Source organism: Hirundo rustica, chromosome 5, assembly GCF_015227805.2.
Source record: "Hirundo rustica isolate bHirRus1 chromosome 5, bHirRus1.pri.v3, whole genome shotgun sequence".
Lineage (NCBI taxonomy): Eukaryota > Metazoa > Chordata > Aves > Passeriformes > Hirundinidae > Hirundo > Hirundo rustica.
This window is the reverse complement of record NC_053454.1, coordinates 57,670,824-57,686,483: the sequence shown is the minus strand read 5'-3', so window position 1 is coordinate 57,686,483 and position 15,660 is coordinate 57,670,824. Positions and strand designations below refer to the sequence as shown.

The following is a 15,660-nucleotide window of genomic DNA, read 5'->3' as shown; positions in this document are numbered from 1 at the left end:
CAATTCTAAGCCTTCTTTAAATTGGACAATTTCATAGGTCTCATGTCTGAAATCAGCGTTATGGTGATTCTTGGAAATGTCTAATATGTGTGTTCGTACGCTGAAATCTTGTTATGGGCGCTGTTCCTTAATCAGTAGCGGTGTCCTGTGAGGTGGCAGGCCTTGCACCAAAGATTGTGGAATAACTTTACTGCTGAAAATCCTCCGGCATTCCAAACCCCAGCAAAAACAAGCGAGCCCACCCTAAACGGGTTTCCTTGGACGGCACGGCACAGAAATTACAAAGGCCTGTGTCTGCCTCTTTGGTTTTTCCTGCTCTTTCTTTCAGGGAAGAATCCAGAGGATAGGTAGGTAAGGCAAAAAGTTGCATCTGGAGAGCGGCGCTTTGTATTTGAATTCTTGTTCCAAGGTCTGGATCCTCCTGGCAGCAGCGGTAGGTCCTGTTGCAATCCCGAGAGTTTGCAGAAGTTGAAAGGGAAGGAGCGAGCCCGCTGGAAGCGGCCCGGCAAGGTTCCTTGGGATGGAGTCCCCGAGGATGCGCAGCAGGCGCCTTGAGGCGTGGGAAAGGGACGCGTGTCTTTTTTGGGGAGGCGATTGCCATGGGGCTCGGCAGGAGCTGGATCGGCCGAGCTGGGGGAGGCTGCCACAGGTTGACGGGCAGGTGATCCGGCAGCCTCGGCCGGGCGGCGCGGCGGGGCTGCCTAATGCGCCGTGTGCCCTAAGGGCCTGGGGGAACGCAGTTGGATTATTATGTTAATGCCGGAGCCTGCTGCCCTCTTCCTATCCCAGCTGGGCTCCCTGTTGTTAGGAACTGCTTTGCTCTGACAGTGGAGTAATATACTTCGTGATTGAAAGGGCAAAGGGGCTCGCAGGAAAAAAAGAGCAGGCCTGCACAGATATGTAAATGAGGGGGGGAAGGCCGTAGGAGGGTTTGCGTGGAGGTGTGGATAGAAAGATTATTAGGAAATGAGTAATAGAAATCTGCTAATTGAGTTGTTATTTACAAGTCCCGTTCCCTGATTTGTTTCTTTGTGCATTATCCCCCCCTAATGCTGATGTACGGTGAATTTGAAGTGCTTACCAAAGCAGGCACTTAGGTGGATTTATTTGAAGCCGAGGTGCTATAATACACTGGTACCAGTGTACAGTGCTGACAATGGTGTATTTTTCAGGACTTTGATTACTGTTTCACGCTTTGCCACTATATTGCTTATAGCGGTGATGTGATTCTTTTATGTATTGTAGATAAGTATATCACTCTGAATTTTGTTGATACTTCGAGAGTAGGATATAGATGCAGATTACAGGAATACATTTGTTACAGTGTTAGAGCAAATTGAACTTTGATTCAACGAGACCGTTACGATGTTGTGGTATTTTTCTGAGGTCTTTCGTGCAGTACAATTGTCTGAACAGCGACTGGGTTTTAGAATGAATGTGTGTGAGAGATGAAGATGTGTTCCATAGACAAATTGGGGGGAGGGGGGGGGGCTTGGTGTTTGTTGGTTGGGTTTTTTTTTTTCCTTCTCATGATATGGCCTGATGCACCGAGTCTTTCTCTGCCTTTTATCAAGCTTCTATCAGTGGCAAAACATGATTCAAAATACCAGTCAGATGACATTTCTAACATACTTATTTATCTGTTTTACATCCCAAAGTGCTGATCACCGACTAGTCAAAGAAATCGCTGTTCTCTAAATTGAACTTTTAAAAGTGAAAGCTATTTTTACCAAACGCAGCTAGTGTGTCAGGTATAAAGTTTTTTTGATAGACGAGGTGCTGCTCATGGAGCTGATGCTTGGTGTTTGTCAAAGATGTGATCTTTTCTACTCTTCACACATCTGGGTATCGCGGTTATTGCTCCTTACCTTTGTGTTCACACGTATTGCCGCTCTGCCTTGCTCTTAGGAAGGTGTCTGTCTTGGCATGGGTGCCTCCTGCTGTGCAGCAAAATCGGCAGCTCTCACACTTCTGACCTGGCAGCTGTGAATGCTCTTGCACAGTGTTGTCCACTTAGGCATCTTGTGTTACTGAAGAACTGTGTGGTGAAAAAGAACTCTGGATCTAGATTGCTTCTGCAGACTTAGTGCAGATACAGCGTGTTCTGGGCATGACAGAGAATTTCTCTAGCCCTTACCTCACTGGGTGCCCATAAATAACCATCACAGAACAGGTAGTAACATTATCCATGTCCTGCTAGAGCCTTTGTACTTAACACAAAATTGTTGATTTCCTTATCGAGGTGTCCTTGGAGTTCTTTGTAGGCAAATCAGAATGTGTTGTACCTGTCTGTACAGCTTATGAGTTAAGGTGAGAAGATAGTTTTCACAACAAAATGCTGAAAAATAGGAGCATCAAAAGAATTGCTTTCTTATTGAAGCAGTGTATTTTTCAAAAACTGCATTTTTGTTTTTCTTTGACATTGTATCTGCATGTAGTTCTCAAGTAACAGCTTTGCGTATATGGAGCTTGAACTACACACTGTCTCCAATTGGGAATGTTTCTTTTTATTTTTTTTTTTTTTCCCCCTGTTTATGCAGTTTAAACTTTGCAGAAATGTTTCTTGTTTCTTTCAGGAAGATCGATTTGTAAATACTGTTCCAGGTCAGGTTAACTTTGGTCAGTTTTGCAAGCAAATCCTTTTCGTGTGGTCCACATTTTTTCAGTATAACTTAAGTGTTGCCTGTTTGTTTCTCATGGTAATCTGATCTCCCTGGCTGTGTCTTCTCAGTACATCGTAAGAATTTAGTAACAGTGCTGCATTGTGGATCAGCTGGAATGCTTTTTGTGGCATCACAGAGGCCATCTTCCAATAGGCATGGGAGAAATTCAGCTGAAAGCAGCAAAATAAAAAGATGAAATTAAGAAAGAAAATATCAAACATCAAACAAATATCAAACAAAAGCAGTGATTCTAAAAATAGGGGGAACTTAGGATTAAAGCACATGTTTAAATACTGAAATATCCCTTGTACTGCGTATTCCAGTTTTCAGCCAGCTCTGGATGTCAATGGAAAATTCAGTGAATGCTGCCACAAAGTGCATGTTCAATGTGGCAAGCTTTGAACTTTTTGCAGTAAAACAAACTCACAGCTTTTGGTGATCCTCTGCTCTCCACAGAGCAAAAGTAGAATTCTGTACCTAAACCCCATAGGTTTTAGTATTTTCTCTTCACCTTTTCTTTAGAGAAGTAGTGGTTATATAGTAGTCTATATGACCCATTAGAAGAGTCAAGTAAATTTAAGGAAGTAATAAAAATATCTTTAATTTAGTTGCTAATATACATATATGAAGGAAAATTCTAAAGAACAATTTCAGCATCTTTGTACTTCATGATGTACTTGTGCTGCTTGTCAAGTAGTTGTGAAACCAAGTTCCTGACCTAGACTAGATCATCATTTGAGTGTTAATCCTTGCACTGCATGGAAGACAAGCCCCTTCTACCATCTTTGGATTAGAGGGTGTAGCAGTCCACTTGAAAAATGGGGGCAACCATTTGAGTAGAATTTAAAGATATTTTGGGCGTGATTCAGAAGAAGGGTGGTGGTAACTAACTAATGCTGTAGTTAATTTGTTGTCAGAGAAAAGTAGCTTGGACCTTGGTTGTTACTGATCCACCGCTGAATTCCTTGAGCATTTTCTGGGGATATGTAATATATAAAGATGCACACTTAGGCACTTTCTCACTCTGTGCATGTGTAAGCTGTAGTTGTATGAATTGCTAATATAGAGGGTGAAAGTAGCTGAGCAGCATTTCAAAGAATGCAATTGCATGCATCAAGACTGTTCCTTTTTATCTTTCATGCAGTGGCTGTGCTTTTGGTCTCTTACTTATTGTGTGCAACTCTTCTTTTCCTCCTCTCTCTAATTCTGCCACAATATTGCAGTGTGCAGAGCTTTGGCTGGGCTCATAAAAAGGGAATTTCCAGTACCATATAATACTGGCTTATAGTAAAGCCTAACCTTTGGGCTAGGTTAAGAAAAAATAAATTATCCTTCTTCGAAATATGGACATTAGTTGATGAAATGACAAATCCTGACACGAGCTCCAGAGCTCAGGATTCATGGATCTGTGCAAAGGGCCACACTTAATTTATGTTTTACGAAGCTGCTGTTTCAGCCAGCCTCCCCATGCTGTGGCCTTCCTTGCACTAGTGTTATGTTTCCAGTCTCCTGGCGTTACACAGCTGATAGTGAAGCTGCTGCCAGTGGTAGCAGTGACAGGGACTTTCATAACAATGCTATTCCGAGCTGGTTTTGAAGGCATAGCAGTTAAAATGTCTGGTTCTGCTACTTACAGCCCGGGAAACAATATGACAGTGGGATATTTATAGAAAAATACTGGTGCAGGCACAGCCTTCCAGTTAATGCAAAGGGCACCTTTTAAAAAGTGGCCTTGTGCTTTCATTTCACTTCAACAGGGAAGTAATACTCTTTGGAGTTGTGGGATGCATTGTTTAACTGGACCTCTAATCATGTTATGGATGATGTGTCTCCAGGAGAATCAGGGGACAAGACCTTTAAGTGTTTTTATCACATCTTAAGATCTCAGAAAATGTGAACTTAAATAAAAGTATGTTCGGGAGGTTGTTATTGCTCTGTATCCTTTTGAGGATACCTTCCACAGTCTCTCTTTTTTTTAGAGAGAAAGTCTCTTACAGTTATGAAGTGCTTGACCATAAGAGAGGAACAAAATACTTGTTTACTACTGTTCAGCTGAGCCTCCTTTATTAAATCACCGTTCAGCAATCAGTTTGCTCTGGTGTGAGACCCAGTGTTTTCACTGCTGAGGTAATAAACCTGGAGTCTCTGAGAAATGCATGATGTGCAAAAGGCTTGTGGGTAGTTTTGATACCAAAGTGCCAGTGACTGGTTAAATTCTTAACTTTTTTCCCTCTAATCACGTTTCACTGGCCAAATGTGTGGCAGCTAAGGCTTGCACTTCACAATATATGAGTAGAAGGGAGAAGTTACCTTGATTTTCCCTGGTTAGGGAAGTGATGGAAATGGGCTTTCCATCTGGGGAAAAATACATACAAAAAGTTAGGCTAGATGCCTTTCCAGGAACTAAGAGCTTTCTGGTGTGTCAGAGCCACATGAACTTTGTGAAGGACTAAGATGCTGGAGCATGGTGTTTATGCATGTGTATTTGGTATGAGAAAGCCTGTGTTGTAACGAGCCCGTCAGCTTTAAATCACTGCTTTACAATGTTTACACTGGCACTGGGCAGTCATCCTAATGCTTGCATTTGCAAGTTTTAAGTGGGGGGGGGGCGGGAAAAAAAGAGAAACTGCCTCTGTTTATTCATGTGCGTGTTCAAAAGTCCACTGTAGGTGCTGAGGTCACTGCCCCGTTGGGGTGTGTGATGGAGGAGCCAACAGTGGAAGGCACTGTGTCTTATGAGAGCGATTTTGTGGTTTGAGTTGCAGCTGACAGGAGGATGGGAAAATTAAATTAGGTCTTCAGGATACTCCTGGGCTTGGGGTATGACTGTCACACAAGGATGAGGTGAGAGTATTGGTGGCTGCTTACAGCCCTTCTCATTGTCGAAAGGAAGAGGATCACCGTTGCTGGAAAGAGGAAGGCTCCTTTAACCCTGGCAACCTGAAGGAATAAACAAGGCTTTGCAAAAGCTGTGTGCTGCCTACCTTTGTGTTTCTGAGTGTGGCTTAGATGGCTTTCTTTTCTGCTTTTCTTGTGAACATCACTCAAGGGTTTTTTTGCTACACAGCCAGAGGAGCATCTGGTGTGGATAAATCTTTGCCGTTTAGGATGAAGCAAAGTATGAACAAAGTGATAACATTGTACAGCTGATGGCGTGGGCTGGTCAGGCACTGTGCACTGTTCATGAAGCCTCTCATCTCTTCTGTACCTGAGGAGACCAAATCTTGGTTCTTTCCGTGCGAAAATGGACATTCCAACTCCTGACAGAGGTTCTTTCCTCCTGGCTTCATTCATGTGATCTTTCTGATGACAAAAGTCTTTATTTTCATTCAGCTCAGTTATACAAGTAATCTCAAGTAAAATGAGATATAGTAGTGTTGCTTTTCAACCTTTGCTACACACGTATTTCTCATTGCTCATCTATAAATTACTATTGGTGGAAATTTGCAGAGTGATACATAAACGTTCGTGAGACCTGAATGACTAATGTTTGCCATTTGAATTGTTAGCAAATATTTACATTCTGGGGGGGAAAAAAAACCAACAAAACAACACTTTGTTACATATACTCTCCTGGTTTTAGTCTTTCCTCACCTTCTTCTGCCTCTGAGTGAGAAAAACCATGCTGACACTCCAGAACTCCCTTAAGTCATCCCAGTTGCTGTCAGTAGAGACAAGTTAGCATTTCTAACAAAAAGAAAGTGAGCAGGATAATTTTCTTTATCTGCCTCAGTATTGCTGAAATTACTGGTGAAACAGAGAAATCCTTCAGTGAGGGAAGAACCACATAATAAGTGTATCCGAAAAGCTTTCCTTTTAACAGATGTTTTTGTATTTGTCAATATTATTTATCAAAAAATGGCGATGGATATGAGGAACTACAAAAACTGGGGAATGAAAGACTGGTTTTCAACAGAAACAAGGGGCTGGTAAGGGGCAATAACTTTCTGCCAGCAGAGGCCCCAGCTTGTTTCTGTGCCCTGCTTGTGACAGAATGCTGTGCCTGCCTGAAACAGCACCAGCTGCTGCCCAAGTGATGGCAACCTCTGGCAGCCTGGAACAGAGGGCTCAGCGCCGTGTTTTGGAGAGCATCATTCTCTGGATGATGTTCCCCTGCTGAAATGCAAGCAATCAACAGATTAGTTATTCTGTTTTCATTTTCTGGTGCCTTTTCAGTGTTGTTTCCACGGAACTGATGGTTATTGAATATGGTTGGAATAAAGCGATGTTTTTATGTTGTCACCACAGCTCTAGGTGCAGGCTGGGGATTAGGTGATATCTTTGTTAGCTTTTTCCCAGTCAGCAAATTGTGTTGGACCGCAGGGGACATGGCAGGGGATGAATACATGATCCCCTCCATACTTTGGGTTTTTTCTCTTGGTATACTGGAGGCTTCTTGCTTGGTGGGTGTAGATTTTTTGTGTGTGTGTGTGTGTATTTGTCATTATCTGGATTTTTTTTATTTTTTTTCTTTTTTAAATAAGAGCATAAGGTCATGTACATTTCTACTCTACTAAAGTAATTAGAGTAATTTGTTATTTTTTAAGAGACTTTTTGAACATCACGCTTTTTTTAGAAGATTTCTTTGGACTCAAAATTTAGTTGGTATCAAAGTTTTGTGGGGTTTAGTTTGCTTTGTTTTGTGTGGGTTTTGTGTTTTTTATATTTTGTGTGTTTGGTTGTTGGTTTGCAGTTGTTGTTTTGTTGTAAACATAATACAGCTGTTGTGGTGCCCTGTCACATATACAGCACGTGGGCTGGAGTGGTGTAAGATGTATTCTCCAGCCTCTGTTGAATTCAGGACGGGGTGTGCTTACATCAGAGTCAAATCTAGACCCTATTTGTTTCCCTGAGATGATGCTGGAGTGTTAAAAAGGCACGTGCTTTGCCTTGAAGGGGGCAACTGGGCTTCTGGAGGTTTGGTTGAGCAGTTAACACTGCCTCTTTCATTTTTGCCACGCCAGAGCAGGACTTTTATATGCATTTTAACAGTTATTTAAGAGTCCCCATATGCTTAGAAAGGAATCTGAATATATGTGCCTTTTTTAAAGCTGCATCATAACTAGGTTATTCCATCAATACAGTAGAATGACTGGGAGCTGCAGTTGGAACAATATGTAAAAATACAGCTTGTAAAAGATTTCCTTTATTAACTGTCATCATCCACAGAATATATGTTCAAATAAACGTTGTGTAATAACTAAATTTGAGATTAATAGGCCCCTTAAGAAACAGCGAAGTCATTCAGGATAGTCAGTGAAAAATAGCCTGTAAGACTGTAACATGCACATATTGTCCTGCTTACATGCTCTCTCTGGTGTCATTCCCATTTATCAATGTCGGCAGGCTCTGTTCTCATTAAAACACTCTTGCACAAAAGCAACTTAATTTTCTTAAGAGAAGAGGACACCTGATTCAATTTAGTGCTTGAAACCAGGAGCTTGTATATATATATATATATATTTTTTTTTTTTTCCTGTCTGAACTCAGATGAATAGTTATGAACAGCAACACGGATTAAACCTTATTAGGTATATTTATATTCTGTTTGCAGTAACAGTGCTGTGGCAAATAGCTTTCTACAGAGATGTAACATCTTGTTATTGGAAACAGCAGTTAAGGTACAAGCTGTGGTAACACTCACATGAGATTTTATTTTTAAATATGAGATTGAAGGAGCTGTTTAAGGGGACTCTGCCAACTCTTTCAAGTTACTTCTGACGTCCTGCCTTCTTCCACTTTTTCAAACTACACTGATCTCTCTGGGTACATAAAATTTCCTTTTCTGTCCTGTTTGATCAAACCATTTCCATCACTTTCTTCAGTCTCTTTTATATTTTTTGTTTCACCTTTCTTCTTCTGTCAATAAGAGACATGGTTGTATTAAATTTTGCAATAATAGTATGGATTCTGTAAAATGTTACACTACCACATTGTGTTTTCTGTCCTCTGCTGCATAATCCTGCACTAGAACTGCGAGAGTCCTTGTCTCTCCCCAGCTTTTTTTTCTGCTCTTCTGGGTTTTTCTTTCTTCTTCGCTGTGCCTTGTGTGTTAAATAGGATAATTAGTCTTATTGCTGATGCTCGGGCTGTATGTCCCACTAGTGTGTGGTACATCCCCCTAGTGCTCAGGTTTTAACTGCGGGGGATGGCAGACACGCACAGAACAGCTGTGTCGGATGCCCAGGCTGCTCCCTTCCAGGATGTTCGGAGGCTCTTTGGTTTCATTACTCTGCATCTGTGGCCTTGACCCTGGAATGTCCTTTCCTCAGAGCAGGGATGACTTGGGGACATGCCCTGGTGTCCATGGCGTGTGCTGTCCCAGCTGTGGTGTGCCTGGGGGTAAGTGTAGGCTTAAATACATCTAGGAAGGTTGTCTCCCTAAAGACTGCCAAATGACACTCGAGAATCAAATGTTTTAGTATTGAAGCAATATACACGTATTGGTGAGAAAATACCTTGTTGTTGTTGTTGTTTTTTCCGGAGGTCCACATACCAAGCTGTGAGGAACTTCTCCTTCCCTGTACTCTGCAGTAAAGTTCCAGTTTAGTTGTGCGTAACAATTTCTTTGAAATTCTGGTGGTAATGATAAAATGTTGCTGTTTGACCCAGGTGTTCCAAATGTGGCCAGGGTGTCTTTTCCTGTTGTTTAATGTAGTCTGGATACGTTGTTATCAAAACAACATCTAGTCTAATGAATTCCAATATAGTTTAACTTGGTACCAAAAACAGGGCAATGGGTCAAATTTCAGAATGTGTTCTGTATTTAATACTTGAATTCTAAGCACCCTTGTTTGATTTGCTACCCAGTCACACATACTTGCTGCAGCATTTGGATCCACACCTGGGGGGAAATGCTCAGCCCCTTGGTAGTGGCTTTGCCTTTTTCTTCCATCTTTTACCAGCCTTTGTTGCCAGGAGGATGGTCTCAGATCTTGTTGCTGTCACTGTAGAAATCTTAGCAGTGTTTTCCATCCATATATTCCAGGCTAAGGTGAGAGATGAAGGGCTGAAGCTTTGTGCTAGACTCTGGTATGAGAGGAGGAAAGTTTCTGCCAGGTGCTGCCAGGTGTCCTTCAGAGGTGGCCTGGTCATTTCTCTTTTGGAATTCTCCCTGGAAATGTAGAGCACGAGAGCATTCCCTCAAGCCCGGTGCCATACAGAGTTGACTGAAATGGTACCTGCCTAAGTGAATTTGTTGTTTAATGGAGCTAATATGTACAGCTGTTACCTCAAGTGATGCTGTCCATGCTCTTCTGTACTTGCCCTGTTAAGAGTCCTGGCAGTGACTTTCAGTCATGTCTCTCGAGTTGATAGAAACAGAGAGAATTTGTGTAGTTGTTGATACGGCTGCGTTTGAATGCGGTCTGACCTTGCATTGCAATACATGGCTGTGCACTTACCTTTTGTAAGGACCTCACTGTGTGTTTTATAGAGAGCTCTCCCCTCATACTGATGGTAAACGCAATGAATGGTTTGGAAACACATGCAAATCTGAACTTGGAGTATTATAAAGGCATCCGAATGTTTTCATGTTTTATTGTTTCATTTAAGCTGACTGCAGACAGTCGAAGCGCGAAAAGAGCAAACACTAAAAAAAGTGATGCAATAATAGTGACTAATGAATGTTTCAGCTAGAAAGTGAAGAGCCTGGCTGCATCATGTGTCAGCACTAATATTTATTTGTATCATCCCTCTAAGGATTTCAGAGTGCTTTTTCAGGAATGAATTAATTTTGACAATGCCCTATGAGGTATGCATCCCTTTGATAGAAGGGAGTTGGAAGCGCAAAAGTGTTTAAATTCTAGAGGGTTATACTACTAGATGTGTTTAATTGTAAATTGGAGCAGTTGATTCAGTTTGCTGTTTCAGTTATTCAGTTTGTTTAAACTGAACCAGAATCACAAATATAAGCCCCCAGGTGTGTGTGTACAGGAAGAAATTACTTCTGAGTTTATTTTGCAGGGGAGATCTTTACAAAGAAAACTGCAGATAGAGTAATTGACATATGTAAGTCCTCTCTCACTGGGGCAAATAATCTGAATGATTGTATCCTAATTTGCAGTCTTCCTGGGGGTTTTTGTCTTCTTTTGCCTGTAATGAGTGTTTAATCGTCTCCTAGGGATAATTTCTGATACTTCAGAGAAAAGGAGTTAAAAATTGTAAACTAATGTACTCTGGAAGTGGTTGTGAATTATGACATTTGCTCATGAGTGGCTAAACAACTGAAGCATAAAATTTGTCCAGGATTGTTGTTTTATTTCCTGTTACATGCTTGAGATTATTTTAAAAAGTCCTGGTGTCTTCCAGATGGATCAGGAGAGAATAAAAGACATTTGATAATGGGCAAAGTCCCACCATGAAGTATCTCTCCTTAAAACATTTCCAGATACAGAATTTGTCCTGGAAGTGGAATTGCAGCCTGTTACAAGTAAAGTAATGTCATATCTCTAGATGATCCCCAAATCAGGATTGGTAGCCATTCTCTAGGTTTGTGCGGATGGGTATAATGTGTCTTTACTTTGCTACATGAAAGTATCAGTTGCACAGCTTCAAATACAAGTAGAAAATCCTGATTTAATTCACACTTGTTGAAGAATTGTTTGTACTACTCACGCTTCCTTTCAGCTATGATCTCTGGCAAGAGAAGCTGTTTGGACGTGTGCCTCTTTTTTTTTTTTTTTTTTTTTTAATGTTCAAAAAAGAAATGCTGATGAGAAAGAGGTGTTGAAATATGTTACTGTAGTTTACAACTGTCAACTGTAATGTTTTATTTAGCTGTATCTATTCAGACGCTCCCTCCACAACATGGAGTGCCATATGCCATTGTCCCTGTTAGTAAGCAAGTCAGCAAAGGTTTCCCAGTCTGCATTTGTTTTTGTATTTGGGCCACTGAGGAGCTGTGGTCCAGTGCCATCTTTTATTGATAGGGCCAGCAGAGGAAGAATCTAATGAAATTATCAAAGCTTTGAATTAATTATGAACTTGAATAAGAAAGCTAAGCTCTCTAGAGCCAAGGATCTCATTACCCATTCATTTTCATTGCATCCTCTTATGGAGCAGAAGGCAGGTTCAGCTACTGCTCCTACCCTGATTTTGGACTTTATTCAAACTTGCTCAATTCACTAGCAGCCTCTTGTTATTAATCTGTGGCTGGAAGTGTCCAGGGTGATTAATTTGACTCTAAATCGGGATGTAAATGGTAGATTTCCCTCTTCCCTTGCCTCTTACCTTTGCTGTGTGGCTTCTCATCATCAGACTGGCTGCCATACAGGAGTTTCTGTTCTTTCTTGGTAATTGGGGAAAGCTATGCAAGACTCAAGTTTTAACTTCCTGGAATTTAATGAGTTCATATTAAGAAATAATACTGCAGCCTTATATTTCCTGGATATTTAGGTAAGCACAAACACTTCTTAAGTCATTATCAAAATTATTTATTTTCTTATTTTAAAAGACTATGGAGTGAAAAGTAATGACATTTTGGCCTCAGAAGTATGGGATCATTGCTGGGGGGAGGGGTTTGGTTGGTTTTTTTTTTGTTATTCCTATTTTAAATTTGTTCTTCAAGCTACGAGAAATTCTCTCTGTTAATACTTTATTACGATGAACTATTAAAGTAGCTTATTTACCAGATTAATATTTAATTAAAATTGTTAAAAGTGTATGAAAACGCAGTATTTTAGTTAAATCAGGTAACGTTTATTTTAATTATTAGGTCAGCATATAAAAGTGTTCCTGGCAAATTAGAGCACGAATAGTGAGACCAAGCTCCTGTGTAATATTCTTGGTTCAGGGATATTCCTCTCCAGTCTATCAGCAAGGATTTTCTTCTCCTCTTACATTTGTCCATTTCAGCACGTTATTTATGAATGCATAAACCAGGATCCATCGCTCTTCCTAAGTTACAGGCAACTGGCAATTTTTTAAGCAGTGGGTAACTGCCTAGTAGTCTCTGTGTGTGTGTGTGTTTGGAGAATCGAATAGCTCGGTGGGTGGGGGAAGAACATTTTGTTCTTGCACTGTAGTTATTTTACTATTGGTGGTATTTATCCTTTTTTTTTTTTTTTTCCTCTCTAGGCAGCTGCTATATTTAATTCTGCTTTTGGAAGTTTTTTGGTAAGTAACACAGTATTTATAGCAAGTGCTTTAATAGTCTCATTTTTAGCAGTATCATTGGTGTGTTTGTGTTTTGTCACGTCATTGTTGGTGGAATTTTGTCCATTCAGGTGGCAAAAAATTTGAATCATCTTTATGTCACTATACCCTTAAATACAGATATTGCAATTTCTTTTTGATAAGCTCTCTAGAAAGGTAGTGAATAATTGTCTCTGGTCCTGGTAAATTAATAATGTGTAAACACATCTTAATTTTCTCCTTAATGGGTTAACAGAATCTATTATTATGCAGATGTTTCAGACATGGGCATCAATATATTGATTTTTCTAATAAGGCCCATCAAATACTCATTATTTTCTATCAAGAGGGCATGGATTTTGAAAAGAAAACATGACCCAGCTGATCAGAGAGTAGATGCTAATTTACTCAGTGACTTGTCATTTGTTTAGCATATTTTACTGTCAGTGGAGCCACTCAGTGTCTCTGAGGAACACGCTAAAATAGCTGGATGTGGGGAAGCAATCAATCCAGCTGTAAATATAACTGTTTCTTTAAAAAAGCAAAAGCAGCACTTGTGGTCTTGATGGTCTACAAACATTTGGAAAGGACACTGTAAAGAACACTAAATATATTTATGGAGGTAGGAAGAATAGATTTCTTTTACTGATGTGTTGTTTAGAGAGATATTAATGAGTATTAAATAAAAAATTATGTGTTGGCAAACTACTGTGACTGTTTATTTAGGCAGCTAATAATGAATTTGTTCTTACTAAAATTTATGCATGTTTAGAAGTATGTGTTTGTGACACCCGTCTTGTGTCCCCATTCTATACTATGATGTAAAAAATGAATGTTAAAAGAATTCAAATTAGGAAATCAAAATCAAATCTGCGCTGCGAGTGCAAAATAACTCACTTTTTATTCATGGCTCATTTTTCGGGTTTTTTGATGAAAAGTTGGTTTTTAGGAGCTTAAGCATATGGAACTGTATTAGCAAGAGGTAAAGTCACATGGCATTTTGAAGTTGTGTTGTGCTACTGCATTTTTGAGGGACTAGGCTGAAGTTAGAAGGGTGGATGTAAGCTTTTTTGGGGTATAGATGACCACTCACATATTTAAAAATCAGTTCCCAAGTACTTGCCCTTTTTTGTGTTACCTGTTATGTCTTCCTTCCATGGGTCTGCCTCAAACTGTGGAAGTGTTGGAAAACCTCAAAAGTCTGTGTGCGTGATAGTTTCTCTTGTTGCTTGGCTCGAGCTCCTGGTTTCTCTGTTGTCTCCAGCTTCCAGTTCAGGAGGTTTCTGTGAATACCCAAAGGATCAGTTCAGCTGCCATTTGGAGATATCTTTTGGCTTCAAGTAAGAATTTAGACTCCACTCCATCTGACTACAATGCTGGTTCCTAGGAAATCAAGAGAGACATATTTTCAGGTTTTAGTAGCTGCTTGCAGCTCTTTGATGAAATCTGAGCTCAAGAAGCTAAATTAGTTTTTGTGTTCATGTAATACTCTTAATTTTTACTTTGTTCTTATTTCATGATCATTGGAAAGTTCTGCTTACATGTAATTACCTCATTTCACTTTTTGTTCCCTACAGATCTTTTTGCAAATGTTGGAGCAGCATTGCAGTAAACATCATTCTTACAAAGTTCCCAGAAAAGACTTTTCAAAAATATTAAAGATCAGCTAGAATGAAACCATAGTACCAGCTGATTTTTTTCCTAATTACTGATTTTTTTAGAATAACATGGTAAAGACACTGGTTACTATTAAATCACAAATATAGCCACACATTTAAACACTTGTTATGGTAATTCTACTTTGAAATCACGATTGCGTAGGGAATACGTGTGTATGACACAAAACAAATCACAAATATGCTTACTGAGTGCTTTGTTCTTACAAACTTTTCCAGTTATGAAGTTGATAGGATAAACTCCATGACTGAAATGTCATAGTAGGCATGGGACAGTAGTAAGTAGACAGAGTTGTTTACCAGTAGTTTCACAGTGGTGTGGGTCTACAGGACCTTGAATCGAGCAGCCCCGGATGTGGCAAGTGTGTGGTCACTTACAAAGAAAATTTGCCGTTAAAAAGCTGGCAAAGCATTAAATACATATGTGGTTTTGTGTGTATATATATATATTTTTTTGTTTGCAGTCAAAACTGTTCTATAAAATGTAAAAATAATTGGCTTGTTTCTGAGAAGATAATGGAAGGTCCTGGTGGAAGTGGTTTTGGGAATCCATCAGTTCATATTGGTGCCTAACTTATGGATTTGGCTATGGGGGGAGAACCTGTGTCCTGTATCTTCAATTCACGAGGAATCTAAATCACATCTGCATTTTTCACAGGGGTGTCTAATGATGAGCTGGATGTGTACCCACAGGCTTAGATGGAGTTATAGACCTTTGTGACCAGAACTTTGTACTTCCATATGTCCTGGAGATTATTTGGTAGGCTCTGACCTCAGCAAGGCTGAAGTTTTTCTTATGGTCCTTGTCTTACCACGTGTAGCGTGTGGGCAGGTTGTGGCACTTGTGACAAAGCCAAGACAGTGTTTTCTCTTCAGAATATGCCCTGTGGGCCAGTGCCTGTGAGCGATAGTGTCAAACAGGCTGATTTAAAAGGGTTGAAAGATGTGCTGCGCTGATTAGCACATCTCCTGCCCCCACCACCTTTTTTTTTTTTTTTTTTTTTTTTTTTTTTCCCCCTTAAGACTAGGAAATAGTGCTTGAGAAGTGAAATTAAAGTAAGTTGCGGAACAAAATGTCTGCAGGAAAATACTCAGTATAATGTTAGAATGATACTGAGATCAGCTCATTCAGATGAAACGGAACATCTTGTGATGCACAAAATGTAGAAATGCCAAATGTGTCTTGA

The 15,660-nt window shown here is 40.1% G+C and overlaps 1 protein-coding gene across 4 annotated transcripts in view; it reads left to right on the top strand.

Annotated features, from left to right (window-relative positions):
• The window catches only part of SLC10A7 (solute carrier family 10 member 7), a 141,458-nt gene that overhangs the window by 34,387 nt on the left and 91,411 nt on the right, over window positions 1-15,660 (top strand). For 3 of the 4 annotated variants that reach the window (XR_005701074.2, XM_040065448.2, XM_058420774.1), the window contains one exon: window positions 12,741-12,779. Coding sequence is in view for 2 of the 4 variants with exons in the window: in XM_040065448.2 (XP_039921382.1) it covers window positions 12,741-12,779 (39 nt within the window). In the remaining 2 variants the exon portion in view is untranslated. Of the gene's footprint in view, window positions 1-12,740; window positions 12,780-14,061; window positions 14,139-15,660 lie in introns of those variants that run through there. The other variant, XM_040065449.1, reaches the window with a different exon arrangement.